General features: G+C 45.9%; 2 protein-coding genes across 2 annotated transcripts in view; one reads left to right on the top strand and one right to left on the bottom strand.

The window, feature by feature from the left end:
* Nucleotides 1-21,131, top strand: part of LOC147646923 (serine/threonine-protein kinase pim-1-like) — a 37,789-nt gene extending 16,658 nt beyond the window's left edge. Inside the window, exons 2-6 of the mRNA XM_086872705.1 lie at nucleotides 19,128-19,234; nucleotides 19,339-19,389; nucleotides 19,594-19,960; nucleotides 20,574-20,750; nucleotides 20,985-21,131. Coding sequence (XP_086728831.1) covers nucleotides 19,128-19,234; nucleotides 19,339-19,389; nucleotides 19,594-19,960; nucleotides 20,574-20,750; nucleotides 20,985-21,091 — 809 coding nt within the window. The 3' untranslated portion in view covers nucleotides 21,092-21,131. The remainder of the gene's footprint in view (nucleotides 1-19,127; nucleotides 19,235-19,338; nucleotides 19,390-19,593; nucleotides 19,961-20,573; nucleotides 20,751-20,984) is intronic.
* LOC147646922 (uncharacterized) overlaps nucleotides 1-22,475 on the bottom strand; it is a 166,622-nt gene that overhangs the window by 123,809 nt on the left and 20,338 nt on the right. The gene's annotated exons all lie outside the window — the stretch shown is intronic.

Genomic DNA, 22,475 nt, shown 5'->3' with positions numbered 1-22,475 from the left:
CATTTGTCTCTGTGACCATCTCTGGAAACAGAAATTTTTGCTTTGTCTCTTAAGAGCCACAAATCTTCAACAACTCTCACTTCTTTTCTCTTCCAGCATCTCCTAGGATTACAACCACTTCACCCTTGACTCAGCTTTATCAATGAATTACTTTTGCTCAGATCTACACTTTGAAATACTCCATTCCCCCCAAAATACTCTTTCAGGAATGAAAGGAGTTTTTTCAGGACATTATTGTCCCTCTCCATAGCTTGAACAAAAGAAAACTTCAGCTTATTCAGGCATCTCCTTTTTGTCTTCCCATCTGAGGGTTAATTCCTTCCCTTGCTGCCTTTGATCCTTGATGCTGTCTCTTTCCATGGTGATCCCTCTCTCTTCCCCTCTCTCTGGAAAAAGGATTAATCTGCAAGTCTCATCTGCCTAGTGAAAGGGTTAAACTCTTGCCCAGGCCTTGATCTCTGCCGAGGCAGCGGCTGGAGCAGTTTGCCAGGGAAGATTTTTGGTAGCTGCTCTGGAGGAGTGTGGCCACTGTCTCAGCACGCCGCAGCTCAAGAGCTTTCCCTCCCCTTCCTTGGCAGTCTCTGCTGAAAGCCAGCAGCGTCAGAAACTGCAGCCGAGCCAGGAAGTGGCCTGACCCGGCAGCCCCGCTGCACAAGGCGCAGTGAGCCCTGAGAGGGCTTCAGCCCCTCTGGGAAGGGGCTCCTGTCACTTCACAGTCGCCATCCAGCACCAGGAACCACAGAACTCCAGCCAGCCCCACTCTCCGCCGCGGCCTTGTCTGACGTGGAGCGGCGGAGGCTGAACCAGAGCCCTGTTACCTCTTCAAAAGCCAGAAAGCAAAGAGAAAGAGAAATTCCCAGGCTTAAAATTGAAAGGGTGGTGTTCACAGGTTGATGTCACTTTTCAATGGGCAAAACTACTGTCAATTCCAGAAATGGCCAGGTATTGGCCAGGACAAAAATCTCCAATCAGTTTCCAGCAACCTTAACTTCCTTAGCTGTTTCTCTTTTTTTCATAAATGTCAATCTAACACACACTAGCACAAGTGACAGCCCCAGTGTTCCCCTCTCTGTGACACCACAGCAGGGACAGCCCCAGTGTTCTCCTCTCTGTGACACCACAGCAGTGATAGCTACCATGTCCTCCTCTTTGTGACACCACTGCTGTGACTGTCCCAATTTCCCCCTCTCTGTGACACGACAGCAGGGACAGCCCCAGTGTTCTCCTCTCTGTGACACCACAGCAGGCACAGCCCCAGTGTTCCACTCTCTGTTACGCCTGTCGTGGTTTTAAAGCATTAGTTAGAAAATCACTGTAAAACTTACTCATTTCTTGCTGTGAGATGTGGATGATGAGAAGGGCAAAAGAAGCTTAAAACTTAAAGGAATGAGTAAGTTTATTAACCAAACTACAAGGTTAAGAATGCAGAATAGAACTTCTAGAAACCCTTTTTCCCCACCACGCTGCCATTCCTGTCTTTAATTGATGTCATGGGGTGGCTTTACCTTTATAGTGATTTTAGGAGCTAAGGAAGTTGAAGGTGCTGGTGGCTGATGGGAGACTTTCCTCCTGACCAGTTATCAGTCATTTTTAAGAACAATTGACAGCAGTTTTGACCATTAAAAAGTGAATTCAAACTGTGAACACCGCCCTAATATGTAAAGTCAGAGCACTCTGGTCCGCTCTTTTGTTTCTGGCTTCTGAAAAGGTAACAAGGCTCTGTCGTGGCCTCCTCCTTCTCCTCTGCCCCCTCCCCCGCCAAGCCGGACAAGGCCGCAGAGGACAAAGGGGGGGGGGGATGGGGGCGGGGCGGGCACGGAGGAAAAGAAAGCAGAGCCGGCCAACCTGGTTTAGTTTTCAGTTTCTGCTGCTGGACTGAAACCTGACACCATGAACTCTTGCAGCTTTTCTAAAGCTTTTAATTCTTTTACTACCTGAATAAAACGTACAGATTACTCCTTTTTCCCAGAAAGACAGAGAAAGAGAGAGACAATCAACATGAAGAAGACATCATAAAACCACTAAAACCAGTGAGGAAAAGAGTTAAGTTTTAAATGGGGAAGAGAGAATAAGGAGATGCTTTACAAGCTGAAATACCTTTCTGTTAAAGCTATGGAGATGGACAATAGTAGCTTAAAAAGACTCCTTTAATTCATGACAGAGTATATTGGGAGGAATGGAGTGTTCAAAGTGTGGATTTTTGAGCAAAAGAGAGAGTAATTATGATACAGTGAGTTGCTGGAACAGGGTGAAGCGAAGATTTGAGGCCTTGAGGGCAATGAGAAAACTGTTTTCTAGGAAAGCTCACAGAGACAGATGAAGAAGACTTTTGCCTTTGAATGACTCATCCTTAAAATGACATCCCTAGACTCATGGGCCATACACACCTCAGAGTGATGTGAAATGAGAGGAGAAGAACTGATGACAGATTTCCGGGCAGCTGGCATCAGAGCAACAGAGAACTGTAACAGAAATAGTTTTCTTGTGAGAAACTCCATAGGTTATCAGAAAGAGACTTCTGTTTCTCTACAGAGACTGATGAAAAGACTGTAGCAAGAATTGGGACTGTTTTTAACCACCAAAGTTCAAAATTTTTTTTGTCTCTATGTTGTCATGTATACAAAGAAATGGTCAAGTAGTGAGAGATAGAAGAGTTTTCTGGAAGTTTATTCTGGTGTTCTTATTCTTGTAGTTTTGTTAATAAACTTTCTTTATCCCTTTTTAAGTTTTAAGCCTGTTTTGCCCTTGTTCTAATCCATATCTCACAGCAAGAAATAAGTAATTTTTTAGTTACTGGTTTAAAACCATGACATCTCCTTTCAAAACCTAGTTGAAATTTTGCAGAAACAATTAGATGAAGAAAGGAATGAGACCCATCTCTTGCCAGTGGCCCGAAGAGAGGAATGGGTTAAAAATTCAAAGAATGCTTACTCACCAAAGAAACAGTGGAGAGGGAAACCCCTCTCATTAATCAAATTTAGCCTCAAAAAGAACTAACTGATGAAAAATTGTGGGCAGCACTGCTGTCCTAGCTTGAAACCTTTAATTAAAACAATATAATCATATTGTCATGGAGTTAACTTTACCTTTAAGGGAGTTGGAGTTGCTGGGAACTGCCTGGAGTCTTTTCTCCTGACCAATTATTGGTCATTGCTGAGAATTGACAGCAGTTTACGCCATTGAAAAGTGGGATCAACTTGTGAACCCTACCTTAAAGTGTAAAACCAGGGCTCTCTTGGTTCTCTTTGTTTCCTGGCTGTGAAGGGTGGCAGAGCTCCAGGCCTCCCGTTCCCTGCCCAGGCCATGCGGCCGGGCGGGGCCGGGGCCGGGGCCAGCCGCGTGTCCCGGCCGGCAGATGGCGGGGGGCCTGCGGAAGGTTTTCCTCGGGCCGGGCCGAGCCGAACCGATCTCTGGCTCAGCTGCAGGTTTTGCTGTAACTAAATTCACTGGAAAATGCCGAGTGAAGAAAGAGAGAGGCCCTGGACTTGCAGCGGGCTGGAGCGGCGACTACACTCTCCAGAGCAGCCATGAAGAACCTTCCATCGCAGACGGCTCCAGCTCCTGTTCGGCAGAGATCACCGAACCACCTACAAAAGCCTGGGCAAGATTTTAACTCTTTCATTACCCAGATGAGACTTGCGGATTAATCTTTTTATCCAGAGAGAGAGAGAGAGGGATCAACATGAAAAGAGACTTTATAAACTACCAGTGACAGGAAAGAAAAGAAGCTTCAGGAAAGGTAGAGAATTAAGAAGATGCTTTAATTAGGCTGAAATATCTTTCTGTTAAAACTATGGAGATGGACAGTTCTGAAAAGAACTCCTTTAATTCATGATACAGAATCTAGAGAGGAATAAAGTGTTCAAAGTGTAAATTTGAGTAAAAAGTAGAGTAATTATGGTATAGTGAAGTGCTGGGAGATTTGAAGCCTTGAGAGGCAATGAAAAAACTGTTTTCTAGTGAAGCTCACAGAACAGATGAAGACTTATTGCCTTTGAATAACTTATCCTTAAAAATGCTATCCCTAGACTCATGGCCCATACAAACCTCAGAGTGATGTGAAAATGGGAGGAGTGGGCTCTAATAATAGCAGCTCTGGGCAGCTAACATTAGGGCAATGGAAAACTATAACAAAAATAGTTTTCTTCTAAGAAACTCCATAAATTAACAGGAAGAAACTTCTGTTTCTCTACAAAGACTGGTGAAAAGACTGTAGCAAGAATTGGGACTGTTTTAACCATCAAAGTTCCAAAGTTTTTGTCTCTGATGTCATGTGAACAAGGAAATAGTGGGTAGATAGGGGATGAAAAGGTTTTCTGGAAGTTTATTCTGGTGTTCTTATTATTGTAGTTTGTCAATAAACTTTCCTTTTTCCTTTTAAGTTTTAGGCCTGTTTTGCTCTTGTTCTAATCCATATCTCACAGCAAGAAATAAGTAATTTTCTCAGTTATTCATTTAAAACCACGACATCTCTTCAAAGTCTTTCAAATTCCAGAAACATTCCACAAAATCTCCACAAATTTGCACACAAACTATGAAAAATCTTTCAAAATTATTCAAGTCTAGTCAAAATCCCACAAAATTCCAGAAACATCCCAACAAATTCCCTAAATCTTCTCAAAACCCCACTAAATTCCAGAAACATCCCACAAAAACTTTACAAATTTCCACACATCCTAGAAAAATCCCTCAAAATACTTCAAGTCTCCTCAAAATCTCACTAAATTCCAGAACATTCCACAACATTCCAAAAAAATCGCACAACATTCCAGCAGAAACCTCCCACAAAATTCTTTACATTTTCGCAAAACTCCACCAAATTCCAGAAACATCCCACAAAAACTCCACAAATTTCCACACAATCTAAGAAAAATACCTCAAAATCCTTCATGTCTCTTCAAAGTCTACCAAATTCCAGAAATTTCCCACAAAATCTCCTCCAATTTGCACGCAATCTAAGAAAAATTATTAAAAATTCTTCATGTCTCCTCAAAGTCCTTCAAAATTACAGAAATATCCCACAAAATTCCACAAACATCCCAACACACTCCTTAAACCTTCTCAAAACAACACCAAATTTTAGTAACATCTCACAAAATTCTAGAAAAATCTTCTCAAAACCCCACCAAATTCCAGAAACTTCCCACAAAAAGCTTACAAATTTCCTCACATCCTAGAAAAATCACTCAAAATTCATCAAGTCTCCTCAAAATCTCACCAAATTCCAGAACATTCCACAACATTTCAAAAAAATCGCACAACATTCCAGGAACCTCCCACAAAATTCTTTATATTTTCGCAAAACTCCACCAAATTCCAGAAACATCCCACAAAATCTTTACAAATTTACACACAATCTAGGAAAAATACCGCAAAATTCTTCATGTCTCCTCAAAGTTTTAAAATTCAACAAAAATCCCACACAATTGACTAAATCTTCTCAAAACACTACCAAATTCCAGAAACATCCCACAAAATTCCACAAAAATTTCAAGATTCCAAAAACACCCCACAGAATTCCACAAACATCCCAACAAACTCACTAATTCTTCTCAAAACCCTACCAAATTCCAGAAACATCCCACAAAATCTCCACAAATTTCCACACAATATAAGAAAAATACCTAAAAATTCTTCATGTCTCCTCAAAGTTTTTCGAAATTCCACAAACATCCCACACAATTCCACAAACATCCCAACAAACTCCTTAAACCTTCTCAAAGCCCTACCAAATTCCAGAAACATCTCACAAAATTCTAGAAAAATCTTCTCAAAACCCCACCAAATGCCAGAAACTTCCCACAAAATCTTTACAAATTTCCACACATCCTAGAAAAATCCCTCAACATTCTTCAAGTCTTCTCAAAATCTCACTAAATTCCAGAGCATTCCACAACATTTCAAAGAAATCGCACAACATTCCAGAAACCTCCCACAAAATTCTTTACATTTTCGCAAAACTCCACCAAATTCCAGAAACATCCCACAAAATCTCCACAAATTTCCACACAATATAAGCAAAATACCTCAAAATTCTTCATGTCTCCTCAAAGTTTTTCGAAATTCCACAAACAACCCACACAATTCCCTAAATCTTCTCAAAACCCTTCCAAATTCCAGAAACATCCCACAAAAACTCTTCCTATTTCCAAAAATTCCACAAACATCCTACAAAATTCCAGAAAAATCTTCTCAAAACCCTACCAAATTCCAGAAATATCCCACAAAATCTTGACAAATTTCCACACAATCTAAAAAAAACCCTCAAAATTCTTCATGTCTCCTCAAAGTCTTTCAAATTCCAGAAGCATCCCACAAAAACTTTTCCAATTTCCACACAATCTAAGAAAAATACCTCAAAATTCTTCATGTCGCCTCAAAGTCTTACAAATTCCACAAACATCCCACAAAATTCCACAAACATCCCAACAAACTCCTTAAACCTTCTCAAAGCCCTACCAAATTCCAGAAACATCTCACAAAATTCTAGAAAAATCTTCTCAAAACCCCACCAAATTCCAGAAACTTCCCACAAAATCTTTACAAATTTCCACACATCCTAGAAAAATCCCTCAACATTCTTCAAGTCTTCTCAAAATCTCACTAAATTCCAGAGCATTCCACAACATTTCAAAGAAATCGCACAACATTCCAGAAACCTCCCACAAAATTCTTTACATTTTCGCAAAACTCCACCAAATTCCAGAAACATCCCACAAAATCTCCACAAATTTCCACACAATATAAGCAAAATACCTCAAAATTCTTCATGTCCCCTCAAAGTCTTTCGAAATTCCACAAACATCCCACACAATTCCCTAAATCTTCTCAAAACCCTTCCAAATTTTAGAAACATTCCATGAAATCTTGACAAATTTCCACACAATCTAAGAAAAATACCTCAAAATTCTTCATATCTCCTCAAAGTTTTTCGAAATTCCACAAACATCCCACACAATTCCCTAAATATTCTCAAAACCCTTCCAAATTCCAGAAACATCCCACAAAAACTCTTCCTATTTCCACAAATTCCACAAATATCCTACAAAATTCCAGAAAAATCTTCTCAAAACCCTACCAAATTCCAGAAGCATCCCACAAAAACTTTTCCAATTTCCACACAATCTAAGAAAAATACCTCAAAATTCTTCATGTCTCCTCAAAGTCTTACAAATTCCACAAACATCCCACAAAATTCCACAAACATCCCAACAAACTCCTTAAACCTTCTCAAAGCCCTACCAAATTCCAAAAACATCTCACAAAATTCTAGAAAAATCTTCTCAAAACCCCACCAAATTCCAGAAACTTCCCACAAAATCTTTACAAATTTCCACACATCCTAGAAAAATCACTCAACATTCTTCAAGTCTTCCCAAAATCTCACTAAATTCCAGAACATTCCACAACATTTCAAAGAAATCGCACAACATTCCAGAAACCTCCCACAAAATTCTTTACATTTTCGCAGAACTCCACCAAATTCCAGAAACATCCCACAAAATCTCCACAAATTTCCACACAATATAAGCAAAATACCTCAAAATTCTTCATGTCTCCGCAAAGTCTTTCGAAATTCCACAAACATCCCACACAATTCCCTAAATCTTCTCAAAACCCTTCCAAATTTTAGAAACATTCCACAAAATCTTGACAAATTTCCACACAATCTAAAAAAAACCCTCAAAATTCTTCATGTCTCCTCAAAGTCTTTCAAATTCCACAAACATCCCACAAAATCCTTACAAAATTTACACACAATCTATGAAAACTCATTCAAAATTCTTCAATTCTAGTCAAAATCCCTCAAATTTCCAGAAACATCCCAACAAACTCCCTAAATCTTCTCAAAACCCTACCAATTCCCAGAAACTTCCCACAAAAACTTTAGAAATTTCCACACATCCTAGAAAAATCCCTCAAAATTCTTCAAGTCTCTTTAAAATCTTACCAAATTCTAGAACATTCCACAAAATCTACAAAAAAATCGCACAACCTTCCACAAACCTCACACAAAATTCTTTACGTTTTCACAAAACCCTACCAAATTCCAGATACTTCCCACAAAACCTCCTCCAATTTGCACACCAGCTAAGAAAAATACCTCAAAATGCTTCACGTCTCTTCAGTCTACCAAATTCCAGAAACATCCCACAAAATTTCCTCCAATTTGCAAGCGATCTAAAAAAATCTTTCCAAATTCTTCAAGTCTAGTCAAAATCCCACAAAATTCCAGAAACATCCCAAAAAATTCCATAAACATCCCAAAAAACTCCCTAAGTCTTCTCAAAACCCTACCAAATTCCAGAAATATCTCACAAAATTCTAGAAAAATCTCCTCAAAACCCCACCAAATTCCACAAACATCCCACAAAATCTCTTCCAATTTCCACACATCCTAGAAAAATCCCTCAAAATTCTTCAAGTCTCCTCAAAATCTCACCAAATTCCAGAACATTCCACAACATTTCAAAAAAATTGCACAACATTCCAGAAACCTCCCACAAAATTCTTTACATTTTCGCGAAACTCCATCAAATTCCAGAAACATCCCAAAAAATTCCAGAAAAATCTTCTCAAAACCCTACCAATTTCCAAAAACATCCCACGAAATTCCACAAACATCCAAAAAAACTCACTAAATCTTCTCAAAACCGTACCAAATTCCAGAAACATCCCACAAAAATCTCCAAAAATTTCCACAAAATTCTACAAACATCGCACAAAATTCCAGAAAAATCTTTTCACAACCCTACCAAATTCCAGAAACATCTTGCAAAATCCCTCAAAAATCCCACCAAATTCCAAAAACATTCCACGGAATTCCACAAACATTTCAACACACTTCCTATATCTTCTCAAAACCTTCCAAATTCCAGAAACATCCCACAAAATCTACAAAAATTTCCACAAAGGTCCACAAACATCCCACAAAAATCCTCTTAAAACGCTACCAAATTCCAGAAATATCCCACAAAAACTTGAGAAATTTCCACAAAATCTAAAAAAACCCTCAAAATTCTTCATGACTCCTCAAAGTCTTTCAAATTCCAGAAACATCCCACAAAATCTCCAAAAATTTCCACACAATCTAATAAAAATACCTCAAAATGCTTCATGTCTCCTCAAAGTTCTTCAAAATTCCAGAAACATCCCACCAAATTCCACAAAAATCCCACAAAATTCTAGAAACATCCCACAAAATTCCAAAAACATCGCACAAAATTCCAGAAAAATCTTTTCACAACCCTACCAAATTTCAGAAACATCTTGCAAAATCCCTCAAAAATCCCACCAAATTCCAAAAACATTCCACGGAATTCCACAAACATCCCAACACACTCCCTAAATCTTCTCAAAACACTTCCAAATTCCAGAAACATCCCACAACATCTACAAAAATTTCCACAAAATTCCACAAACATCCCACAAAATTCCACAAACATCCCAACCAACTCCCTAAATCTTCTCAAAACCCTTCCAAAATCCAGAAACATCCCACAAAATCTCTTCCACTTCCCACAAAATCTCCACAAACAGCCCACAAAATTACAGAAAAATCTTCGCAAATCCCCAACAAATTCCAGAAATATCCCACAAAATCTTGACAAATTTCCACACATACTAAGAAATACCCTCAAAATTCTTCATGTTTCCTCAAAGTCCTTCAAAATTCCAGAAACATCCCACAAAAATCTCCAAAAATTTCCACAAAATTCTATGAAAATTGCACAAAATTCCAGAAAAATCTTCTCAAAACTCAAACAAATTCCAGAAATATCCCACAAAATCTTGACAAATTTCCACAAAATCTAAAAAAAACCCTCAAAATGCTTCATGTCTCCTCAAAGTCCTTCAAAATTCCAGAAACATCCCAACAAATTCCAGAAATATCCCACCAAATTCCAGAAAAATCCCACAAAATTCCTCAAACATCCCAACAAACTCCCTAAATCTTCTCAAAACCCTACCAAATTCCAGAAACATCCCACAAAAACTTTTCCAATTTCCACAAAATTCCACAAACATTCCACAAATTCCAGAAAAATCCCACAAAATTCCACAAACATCCCAACAAACTCCCTAAGTCTTATCAAAACCCTAGCAAATTCCAGAAACCTCACACAAAATTATTTACATTTTTGCAAAACTCTCTCAAATTCCAGAAACATCCCACAAAAATCTCCAAAAATTTCCACAAAATTCTACAAACATCCCGCAAAAGTCCAGAAAAATCTTTTCAAAACCCTACCAAATTCCAGAAACATCTTGCAAAATCCCTCAAAAATCCCACGAAATTCCAAAAACATTCCACGGAATTCCACAAACATCCCAACACACTCCCTAAATCTTCTCAAAACCCTACCAAATTCCAGAAACTTCCCACAAAATCTACAAAAATTTCCACAAAATTCCACAAACATCCCACAAAATTCCAGAAAAATCTTTTCACAACCCTATCAAATTCCAGAAATATCCCACAAAATCTTGACAAATTTCCACAAAATCTAAAAAAACCCTCAAAATTCTTCATGACTCCTTAAAGTCTTTCAAATTCCAGAAACATCCCACAAAATCTCCAAAAATTTCCACACAATCTAAGAAAAATACCTCAAAATGCTTCATGTCTCCTCAAAGTCCTTCAATTTCCAGAAACATCCCACACAATTCCACAAAAATCCCACCAAATTCCAGAAACATCCCACAAAATTCCACAAACATCCCAAGAAACTCTCTAAATCTTCACAAATTCCTTCAAAATTCCAGAAACATCCCACAAAATTCCACAAACATCCCAACAAACTCCCTAAATCTTCTCAAAACTTTACCATATTCCAGAAACATCCCACAAAATCTCCACAAATTTCCACACAATCTAAGAAAAATACCTCAAAATTCTTCATGTCTCCTCAAAGTCTTCCGAAATTCCACAAACATCCCACACAATTCCCTAAATCTTCTCAAAACCCTTCCAAATTCCAGAAACATCCCACAAAATCTCTTCCACTTCCCAGAAAATTCCACAAACATCGCACAAAATTCCAGAAAAATCTTCTCAAAACCCCACCAAATTCCAGAAATATCCCACAAAATCTTGACAAATTTCCACACATACTAAGAAATACCCTCAAAATTCTTCATGTGTCCTCAAAGTCCTTCAAAATTCCAGAAACATCCCACAAAATTCCACAAACATTCCAACAAACTCCCTAAGTCTTATCAAAACCCTACCAAATTCCAGAAACATCACACAAAATTCTAGAAAAATCTTCTCAAAACCCCACCAAATTCCAGAAACTTCCCACAAAAACTTTACAAATTTCCATACATCCTAGAAAAATCCCTCAACATTCTTCAAATCTCCTCAACATCTCACCTAATTCCAGAACATTCCACAACATTTCAAAGAAATCGCACAACATTCCAGAAACCTCCCACAAAATTCTTTACATTTTCGCAAAACTCCACCGAATTCCAGAAACATCCCACAAAATCTCCACAAATTTTCACACAATTTAAGAAAAATACCTCTAAATTCTTCATATCTCCTCAAAGTCTTTCGAAATTCCACAAACATCCCACACAATTCCCTAAACCTTCTCAAAACCCTACCAAATTCCAGAAACATCCCACAAAAACTTTTCCAATTTCCACAAAATTCCACAAACACTCCACCAAATTCCAGAAAAATCCCACAAAATTCCACAAACATCCTAACAAACTCCCTAAGTTTTCTCAAAACCCCACCGAATTCCAGAAATATCCCACTAAATCTTTACAAATTACCACACAATCTAAGAAAAATACCTCAAAATTCTTCATGTCTTCTCAAAACCCTACGAAATTACAGAAAAATCCCGCAAAATTCCATGAACATCCCAACTAACTCCTTAAATCTTCTCAAAACCCCATCAAATTCCATAAACTTCCCACAAAAACTTTAGAAATTTCCACACATCCTAGAAAAATCCCTCAAAATTCTTCAAGTCTTCTCAAAATCTCACCAAATTCCAGAACATTCCACAACATTTCAAAAAAACTGCACATTCCAGAAACCTCCTACAAAATTCTTTACATTTTCACAAAACTCCACCAAATTCCAGAAACATCCCAGAAAATCTCCACAAATTTCCATACAATATAAGAAAAATATTTCAAAATTCTTCAAGTCTAGTCAAAATTCCTCAAAATTCCAGGAACATCCCAGAAAATTCCAGAAAAATCCCACAAAATTCCACAAACATCCCAACAAAATCTCTAAACCTTCTCAAAACCCTACCATATTCCAGAACCATCCCACAAAATCTTTACGGATTTCCACAAAATCGAAGAGAAATCCCTCAGAATTTTTCAAGTCTCCTCAGTATCCCACAAAATTCCACAAAAATCCCCCAAAATTCCAGAAACATCCCACAGAATTCCACAATTATTACACAAAATTCCACAAATATCTCCAAAAATTCCAGTAAAATCTGATTAAATTGTTAGCGTTCAGGAACACACATAACCACAAATGATTATATGCGGGTGCTTTATTAAGAGATCTGGGTGTCAGGGGTACACATACCCAAATCTCTCTCATCTTGGTTTTGGGTTGAACATATTTTCATAGTCTAGCATTATATAACTCACATATTAATTATTAAACTTACATTGTTCTATTGTATGCATTGTTTTTACCCAAGCATGGATTTCTCCTGATCCCCCCCAGCCCCCTAACATTGTTCCTCACATTCTTTAAACAATAATTACAGCTAATCACATCTAACAATTGTATCATGATCATCGACTGATTACACAGGTGCAATTTTGACCTGATTTTTAGCAAGTACAAGGCCTAACATTTCCCAGGGCCAACTTTTCCAAGGCCTTTCCAAACCTAACTAACTTTATAAGTCCCCAAATTTTCTAACATTTTGAGACCTTTTACTATCACTTACAGGACTTGTGTGCTCCAGACCCCTCACCAGCCTTGTTGCCCTTCTCTGGACACGCTCCAGCCCATCCATGACCTTCCTAAATAAATTGGGGGCCCAGAACTGGACACAGCACTCGAGGTGCTGCCCAACCAGTGCAGAGTAGAGGGGAGGAATCCCTGCCCTGCTCCTGCTGGCCACACTGTTCCTGATCCAGGCCAGGAACCATTGGCCTTCTTGGCCACCTGGGCACACTGCTGGCTCATGCCCAGCCTGCTGTCCATCAGTGCCCCAGCTCCCTTTCTGCCTGGCTGCTGTCCAGCCACTCTGTCCCCAGCCTGTAGCACTGCAGGGGTTGTTGGGGCCAAAGTGCACGACCCGACACTTGGGCTTGTTAAACCTCACCTTGTTGGGTTTGTTTGGCCTGGATCCAGCCTGTCCAGCTGCCTGTGCAGAGCCCTCCTACCCTGCAGCACATCAACACTCCCAGCCAACCTGCTGTCACCACGGTTCCATGGGGCCCTAGAGTGTCACAATGGTCTCCAGGATTCCATGAAGCCTCCCACCAATCCAGTTTTGGATCATACTGAGAGTGACTGGACTCATACTGGGAGTATCTGAGAATGACTGGGAACATACCATGCACATCATCCCCCATACTGGGGGTGACTGGGAGCAACTGGGAGCATGCTGGGAGCCAAAGGCATCATACTGGGACTGACTGGATTGATCTAGTCCGAGGCAAATGGGACCATCCTGGGAGTGCTGCCATGTGACAAGGATCATACTGGAGCTTACTGGACTCATACTGGTGTTGAAAGGGAACAGCTGGGATCTCTGAACACCAAAGGTTTTTTTCCTGCCCACTGAAGAAGGAGCTTCCCAGTGTCCATGTGTGAGGGGATCTTCACCTGAACCAGATGCTGTTAGGAGAAAAAGCTGCCTCTGCTGGCAAATCCCACACAACAAGTCAATGCCAAGAGAGAGCATTTTACTTTCACAACTTCCCTCCTGGAGTCATAGTCCTTTTGAATCACACAGCAAGCAAGAGAACAGCACAAAATATAAGGCTGTGTCCAGTTTTTGGCTGGGTGAGCAAACAGGGAGTTCCAGGATCTGCTGCCACAGACTCTCCTCTTGGGGAACAGAACCCCCCAAGGCTCCATTCCAATGCTGTGCACACCCTGCTGGCTACAAACAACCCCTTTTTTAAGAAGTTGTTGGCAGGAGCTGTCCCAAATAAATGGCATCTTAATGGCAATTTTCATTCAAAATCACCTCCGTTCCAAAGGATGAACAGAAAGCCCAGAGCAATCCCAAAGGCACATATGGTGCACCTGGGGAAATCCTCAACTTCAGGGCCCAGTGGGTTAAAAAATACCCATAAGAAGCCACAGAGTCCAGAGTGCAAAACTGCAACAACCACTTGCTGGATCATTTTGGCTGTGCTGCACATGTCTGCAGACTCTCTGTCCCCCTGCAAGGACAGAAGGACACCCATCAGGGGCTGGGCTGGCTGCTGAGAATGCCTCGGGCAGGACGATCCTCAGGCAATGAGCAGGTGCCCAGAGCCGCTCTGACACTGAGGCCTCTGTGCCCCACAGCAACGGGAACACCACAAGGACACGGCAATGTTCCTGTGACATCACAGCAGCAGCTCCCCCAAAAATTGTTTGCAAGGTTCTCCTGGGTCACCAAGGAGCACAAAGGATCCTCAGAGGACACAACCTATTGCTCAAAGGATCCAAGAGGAGCTCAGAAAATGCAGCAAATGAGGACACCCCACAGCCCAGCCTGAACACTGAGAACGAACAAAGAAGTGACCAAACCAAAGGAAATACAACTTTTGGTCACTGATGCTTCTGACTATAACCAGCAAGGCTTGTTCCATCTGGGATCTTTGTTCTAGTTCTAGAAACAAGCAACGTTCTCTGCTGTAACTGTACATTCCATCACCAGTCAGAGATCCTCATCGACGAGGTCACCCAGCATCCCTGAGGCCACAGCAGGGAGTGCTCCTGGCATCTGGTACAGCACTGTGGCTTTCCTGGGATCCTTCTGGTGCCTGTGGCTGAGAGGAGTGGGGTGGATGGAACCAGGACAGGTCACAGATCAGCAGCCCCACTGCAAGCAGTGCTTTCTCCTGCTGTGTTGGGACTGTGGGGTGACTGATATTGGGACTCCTCTGGCTTTGGCTCCTGCAGACCACACAGTGGCTCAGACACTGGCCTGAGGGAAGGGGTCTCATGGAAACCCGGCACAGGCATTTCTCTTTGGAGAGGGGGTTCTGCAGGGAGAAGGGAGAACGAGAGACGTTCCTGTCTCCTGAGATTCCCCCTCCTCTTTCAGCAGCCATACCACAATCCATCAATGCCAGAGTTCATAGGATCACTTCCATGCCAGGGAGCACAAGGCACTCAAAACTGAACCCTGCCAGAGCCCAGCCCTGCCTGCCCATTTGGAGGGTGTGGGGGAATGGAATTTCAGCAGGAGCTGACCCACAATGATACTTTGCCACTTGTGGGTTTCTCACAGCTTTAGAAGGAGTTTGAGATCTCTGTCCCCAACACCCGCTCACCCTTCAAGTGCACACACGTGCCTGGGGGCAATTCAGGGTCCCTGGAGTGGTGGCTGCTAATCTTGGAAACAGGAGCTGTTGTCTTTTCCAATGGCCTTAACTCCCTTCTACCTATTAGAAAGTGGGTGAGTAAAGGAAATGACCCTGGAGGAAGGGGACCAGAACCTTGGAAAAAGATGAAACATCTTTTGTCTGAATTACAAATTAAATCACTTTCATTTATTTCTTTAGTACTACTCTATTACTACAAACAAAAACATGTTTCTGAGCTGATTGTTGGGATTCGGGGCTTTATTTCTTGGTCTTGTTGTTATTATTATTTTTTAGTATTACTTTTCATTGTCAAGACTTTTAAATCTTAGACATAAATAACAAATGCTGGATGTCACACACTGGGAAAATTCCCTTGTTTTTCCCACCAGAATTAAACTGGACACTCAACTCCAAGTTGCCAGTGGATTCTAAAGACGGAAAATCCTGTTAATGCCGGGTTTGGTGTGGTTTGGAGCGGGGGAAGGGTCTCATCCCCTCCCAGAGGTGCCCCAAGCCCGCTCTGCTGCCACGTCTGCACTCGCGGCCCCTCACGGCGGCCCTGCCCTGGGGACATGGTGGGACCCCCTCCTGCCAGGGCTGAGGCTCCTCATGGCCCCTCACAGCCCCTCATGGCCCCATAGAACTTCTCATGGCCTCATAAAACCTCTCATGGCCTCTCATGGTCCCTCATGGCCTCTCAAAGCCCTTCATGGCCCCTCATTTTTCCTCATGGCCCCTCTCAGCTCCAGGCGCGGGGCTCCTCCCAAAGGAGAAGGGGTCGGGCCCTGCTCTTTCTCCTTTTATTTCGGTCCCTTCATAGCGACGAGTAAACAAAGGCTGAATGGAGCCTTTCCCCAGCGTTTCCCTCGGGGTTCATTGCGGGCTGAAGCTCTGTGCTGGCGCTGGCCCCAGTGCCAACATCCCTGCAGCCCCCAAGGCCTTTGCTGTCCCCCCGTGTCCATTCCCTGTCCCCGAGTCCCGCCCGGCTCTGGCAGCAGCAGCAGCAGCCGCAGCGCAGCGGGCGCCGGCCCGGCCCGGCCGGGGCTCCCGGCCACGAGCAGCAGCAGCGCCGGCCCTTCCCACCTGCTCCTGCCTCGGCTTCCCAGGGCTTTTGCCAGGGCAATTCTGGACTACAGCAACAATCCCCCACAAACAGCCCTGATTCCTCAGGCCCGCCTCTGCTGCCCTCAGCCAGCCCTCAGAGGAAGAAAGGATCGGGTTCCAGCGCTGTTTTCAGCGCTGTTTTACTCACCCTGAGGTGACAGCAGGAGGCTGTTGGTGCCTTGGCCTTGGCAATTGTGGATCCCAGCTGATCTTGCCCCTCTTCTGCTTGCCACTTGAATTTTAGCAGTACAGCTGCAATTGCCTCTTTCAATCAGTGCTACCCACTGTGCTTTTCTGACAGGGAACTTGGACTGCTTGTTAAAAAGGCCTCATGAGTAGTAGATCTCCAAATGCTCCCAAGGCCCTGAGCACAAAATCAAAGAGAATTAAAGCCACACAGGTCACATTTGCAGTGCTCAAACACAGCCCTGTTGCTGCTGCTGCTGAAATAGAATCAACTGACAGAGGCCATCACAGAAATTGCCTTTACAGTGGCAAATAAAATGAAAAAATCGACTAGGAGAAAAAAAAACCAGAACTCCCCAACTCGCTTCACTGTCTCTATCGAGCAGCAGAAGAAAAAGGAACAGGGCACCTTTCAGGCAGTTCCACAAGCTCAGGGTTCCCATTTCATGGGGAATCTGAGATGCAATTGGCCTTTTTAAAAGGATAAAACAAAGGGAATGAATTGGAAATTATTAGGAAAAAATGTACCTTCTTATATACAAAGTTCACCAAGTCATTCCCTGCATTTCTCCTTTTCACATTCTTTCTGTCATCCAGAGAGGTCCAGCTTATCATGTTCTGATGCTTATCATCAACTGATTGTGCTCTTGATTTCTCCCAGTGCAAGAGATGTAGAATCATCTAAACTGAACACAGAAACAAACTCTCTCTGTCAGCCCATCTTCATGTTCCAGATCACTTTCAAGGTGTCCATGGGGGATTTGGAATGATCAGCTCTCCACTTCTGGCTGCACACCCTGGAGATTCTTTCTCCACATTCAGCCAGGCTTGTATTCCCTAACAATTCCCGGTACCTCATCATGTTTTCTTTGGCTAGAAGAGTAACAGTGAAAACCTTACCAATGGCACAACTCCCCTGTCCACAAGGAAAAGAAAGAAAAAGTTGTCAAGTTCTTCAAATATTTGTCCTGCTTTGCTGCAAGAGTTGTGCTGCAGTCACAGTGTGGGAAGCCAAGAGAAGCTGCAGCTGGGGGCACATCTTGTGACAGGAGCTGTGCCTTGTTCTCCAGGACAGGTTTTTGGAAAGAACAGACGGGACTGTGGAGAAGATTCTGGGAAAATTGAAACAACTTTCTTATGAAATGAAAATCAAATCAAAAGAAACAACCAATATGTTTTTCTCTATTTTTCTCTATTTATTATGTTCCCCTTTTCCATCTTGCACTTTCTCCATCCCATTCATTCCAAATGGATCTCACCTCTAAGATCTGAGACTTGGCAAGTTTTAGACACTGTAAAATACCATGAGCTATACCCAGTTTGCCTTGCCCTGTTTTCCTTGGAAAGCAATGCTGGAGACACAAGTGCAGTGCTTGGGTCGGGTACAAATTCTGCATTCAGGGAATGTGCTCAGATGGTGTCTGACCCTCAGCAGGGACATGGTACAGCAGCAGCCAAGGGCATTTCCTGTGCCCCTGTGCAGGAGTCAAGACTCTGGCTCTTGGCTCAACACGGCAAAGTTCCCGTGTTTGGCCAGGCTCAGGGGCTGCCCGGGGAGTGCGGGGCTCGGGCCGGGGCCGAGCGGGCAACGGACAAACGGACACGGGGACAAACGGTCCCGGTGCTTCAGTTGCAGCGACAGCAGCAGCGGCAGCAGCAGCAGCGGCGGCAGCAGCAGCAGTGAAAGCAGCGAAAGCAGCCAATTTATCACTTTTCTGTCTCTCCTCTCCCTTTCCCACTGTCCCACATTCCCTCCGGGTCTCCCTTTTCCTGCGTCCCCCTCTCTTCCAGGTTCCCTCTCCCCGTACCCGCCCGGGCCATGCCCCCGGCCCGCCCCCGGACCCGCCCACGGGCCCAGGCGGGGTTGCCCCGGCCCCGGCCCCGGCCGTCCCGCCGTGGTCTCGCCTCCGCCGGGCTCTGGCTGTGCTGGCGCTGGCGCTGCTGGGCGGGCATCATTGCCTGGGGCTGGGGCGGAATCGCTGCCCTTTGGCTCCGCCTTGCCCGATCCCGGCCCCGGCCCCGACGCAGGCTCCGGTCCCGGCCTCGGCCCCGGCCCCGACCCCGGCCCCGACCCCGGCTCCTCCCGGGGCCCGCGGAGGACACAGGCGGCGCGGTCGCTGCCGCCGCCTCCGCTGCGGCTTCCCCGGCCCGAGCTCCGCCGCTCAGCAGCGCGGCCGCTGGCCCCGAGCCGCCGCTGCCGCGTTCCAATGAGGGAACGCCTGCGGATGCCAGGCCCGGGGAGCTCGGGGAGCGCTCGGGGGACGTTCCTGTCCCCGGGCCAAGCGCTGATGGCCGCGACTCGCCCCCAGGGAAGGCGCAGGAGGCCCTGCAGCAGCGCTACCAGCTGGGCCCGCTGCTGGGGCGCGGCGGCTTCGGCAGCGTCTTCGCGGCCACGCGACTCTCGGACGGCGCCCCGGTGAGCGGTGGGCAGAGGAGGAGGAGGAGGAGGGGGCGGAGGAGATGGCGGGGGCGCGGCGGGGCGGGCAGCGAGCTCAAGCCTCTGCTGCTCCTTGCTCGCAGGTGGCCATCAAATGTGTGCCGCGGGATCGCGTCCGGCTCTGGGGCGAGCTGGTGAGTGTGCGGGGCCAGCGGCAGAAGCCGGGGCGTGCCGGGCAGGGATGAGCCGGGGCCCGGCGGGGTGGGAGCCGCCGAGAGCCCTGCGGGGAGAGCGGGCGTGGGGTGAGCGAGGTGTGCAGAGCATCCCGGGCTGGCTGAGGGGTCCCAGTGCCCTGGCCCGGCCTCAGCCCCACTGACAGCACCGTGCTCCTCCCGCAGCCCGACGGCACCCGTGCTCCCATGGAGATTGTGCTGCTGGACAGGGTGTCCTCTGGCTGTGCTGCAGTCATTCAGCTGCTGGAGTGGCTTGAGCTCCCCGACAGCTTCGTGTTAGTGTTGGAGCGTCCACAGCGGTGCCAGGACCTCTCGCATTTGCTGGCGGAGCGGAGGTTCCTGCCAGAGGAGGAGGCGCGGGGGCTCTTTCGCCAGGTGCTGGAGGCCGTGCAGCACTGCAGCAGCTGCGGGGTCCTGCACAGGGACATAAAACCGGAGAACATCCTGCTCGACCTGGCCACTGGGCAGCTGAAATTGATCGACTTTGGCTGTGGCGCCTTCCTGCAAGACACAGCCTACACCCAGTTTGCAGGTGAGCCCTCACAGGGGATGCTCCTGGCCATCTCATGGCCCAGCCTGGCTGTGGCACCGGGGATTCCCCATGGTGCTGCCAGGATGGGATCAATGCTTGAGGCAAATTGATTTGGATGGGGGTGTGAGTGGGGCCAGCTCCCAGCCCTGCCAAGAGCCTTCAGCACCCACTGTGCCCTGGGCTGGGGCTGGGACAGCCAGCCTGACAAAAACCCCCATGGGGGTAGCAGAGGGCAGGGGTCTGACCCCATGCCCCAGAGAGTTTAGTGAGTCAGCGAGGAAGGGCTTGAACTCCTCTGCTCCCCACGTTTGCCTTGGCCTATTAACAATGTGTTGGAGGCCATGCAGGCAGGGAGGAGAGTGTGTTTTCTCTACCACGGGGTGGGTTTTTATTTGCTTGTCATGGTTGGGCCTCCCCAGTGCTTCTGCTGCCCTCTTGCAGCAGCAGTGGCTTCTTTTCCAACCCTGGGTTTGTAGCCAAGTGCCAGGTGCTGGCAAGAGGGCAGTGGGTCACCCCGTGTGTCTCTGGGGCAGCCCCCACATGCCCAGGGATGCTGGGGCCAGGCTCTGGGAGCAGCAGCATTCCCCTGATGATCTCTATCTGTGTTCCACAGGAACCCTGTCCTACAGCCCACCAGAGTGGATCCACCAGCAACGCTACCATGGCCAGGCAGCAACAATCTGGTCCCTGGGCCTCCTGCTCTACCAGCTGGTCATAGGGAAGCACCCATTCATGAGGGGCCAGCAGATCATCTGGGGGCGGATCTTGTTCCCACGACGGCTCTCCCAAGGTGAGTCCTCATCTCTGGGCACAGGGGGAACACTGGGCTTGGGAGACAGCTGTGGGCTCATGAGCATCCTGCTCTGGCAGCTGCTGAGGAGGTGGCACATGTCCTGCTCTCCTGCAAACAGGGAATCCATGGGGAAGTTGAGGCCCAGCTCTGGGCACACCCAGCATGGCCTGGGCACTGGAAGGGGGCGGCAACTTCTCCAACTGACTGGTGATTCCTGGTTTCTCTCTTCAGAATGCCAAGATATTATTAAGAGGTGTTTGTCCATGCAACCCTCGGACAGGCCATCCTTAGAAGACCTTTTGCGCGATCCTTGGATGCAGGCTGTTCATCTGCCCTAGGAGATGGGAGAGATCCACATGCACAGTTGGATCCAGGGGCCTGGCAGGTAACAGCTCCACACATTTCTTGGCAATCGGTGGCAAAGCAAACCAGGCTGTTTTTGTCGTGCCTGTAGCTCTGAGCAGGGGTCATCAGAAGGGAACACACAGCTCTTGGGCTGGAGCTGAGCTGGACACCTGGTGTGGCAAGCACTGGTGGCCACCATTCCCCCTGCTTTTGCTTGTCTGCTTCACTGATGGCTGGGACCCTGGGCAGAGCACTGACAGCCTGGTCTGGCCCCTAGGCAAGGAGAAGGAGCCCCTGGAGAAGCTGTTACCAGCTGGGGCTGCTGCTGGAGACACCAAGGACAACCTCAAGGATGGCAATCTCTTCCTCCAGCTGGCCAGCTGAAGATGATGGATTTCAATTCTGGCATGTCTTCTTCAAAGACTCGCTCCACGCCCAATTTGCAGGTGAGTCCACAGCCAGGGGATGCTCCCAGATCTGGGCATGGCACAGCCTGGCCAGGCACCAAAGGTTCCCCCCTTGGCTGGGGTGGATGCAAGCAATTCTTCAGTTGGCTGCCAAGCTGCTTTTTGTCTCTGGACAGCTGCTGAGGGGCTGGGTCTGCCGTGGCTGGCTGCAGGCTGGGCACATGGCCTGCCCTCCTGCTCTGCTCCCAAAGGCAGCAGTGATGGGCAGCTTTGGGCCCAGCTCTGAGCACAGCCAGCATGGCCTGGGCACCGCGGGTGGCTGGGACAAGGGGACAGGAGCCTTCAGCTGATGGGCGGTTTCTGGTTTCTCTCCTTGCAGCCGGGCTCTGCGGATGCTGAGGCTGCTCTGGGCTCTGCCAGGGCTCTGCTGGGCTCAGCCCCAAGCACAGCTGGGCTCACCCTGCCCTCCCATTGCTCTGACAGCTTTGCATCACACGAGCCCGTTCCCAGCACACCGCCTGAGCTTTCTACTTTTGCAGGTGAGTGAGACTCTCCTGCAGGCCAAGAGATTGCACTTAGGGACACACATATAATTGGCAAGGACCCAAACTCTCCACAGTCCCAGCTGAATGCCTGCATCTGCACAGGATGTTTTCTGTGTCCCACTCTTCCTTTCTTTTTGGCTGCAATTGTGCAATTGCACTTTCTTCCTCCTCTAGAAGTGCCACTGCTGTGTTCCTGAGGCAGTGCAGTCTGGAGCTGATGGATGAAGAATCGCCCCTCTGCACTTCCAAACCAGAGCAAAAAGCTGTAAGTGGGACTTTGCATCTTTAAGAAACCCCTGAATGTTTGAAAGGGAATGTGCAGCTCATTCACAGGGTGAGAAGGAAGGGCACCTTCTAAAGGATTTGGGGTTTGACAGAGTTTAGATTCCCAGTGCTGCTTGGAGCTGGCAAGGCGCAAAGCACTT

The sequence above is a fragment of the Cyanistes caeruleus genome, unplaced genomic scaffold, assembly GCF_971803275.1.
Source record: "Cyanistes caeruleus unplaced genomic scaffold, bCyaCae1.hap1.1 HAP1_SCAFFOLD_76, whole genome shotgun sequence".
Classification (NCBI taxonomy): domain Eukaryota; kingdom Metazoa; phylum Chordata; class Aves; order Passeriformes; family Paridae; genus Cyanistes; species Cyanistes caeruleus.
This window is presented reverse-complemented; position numbering and strand designations above follow the sequence as displayed.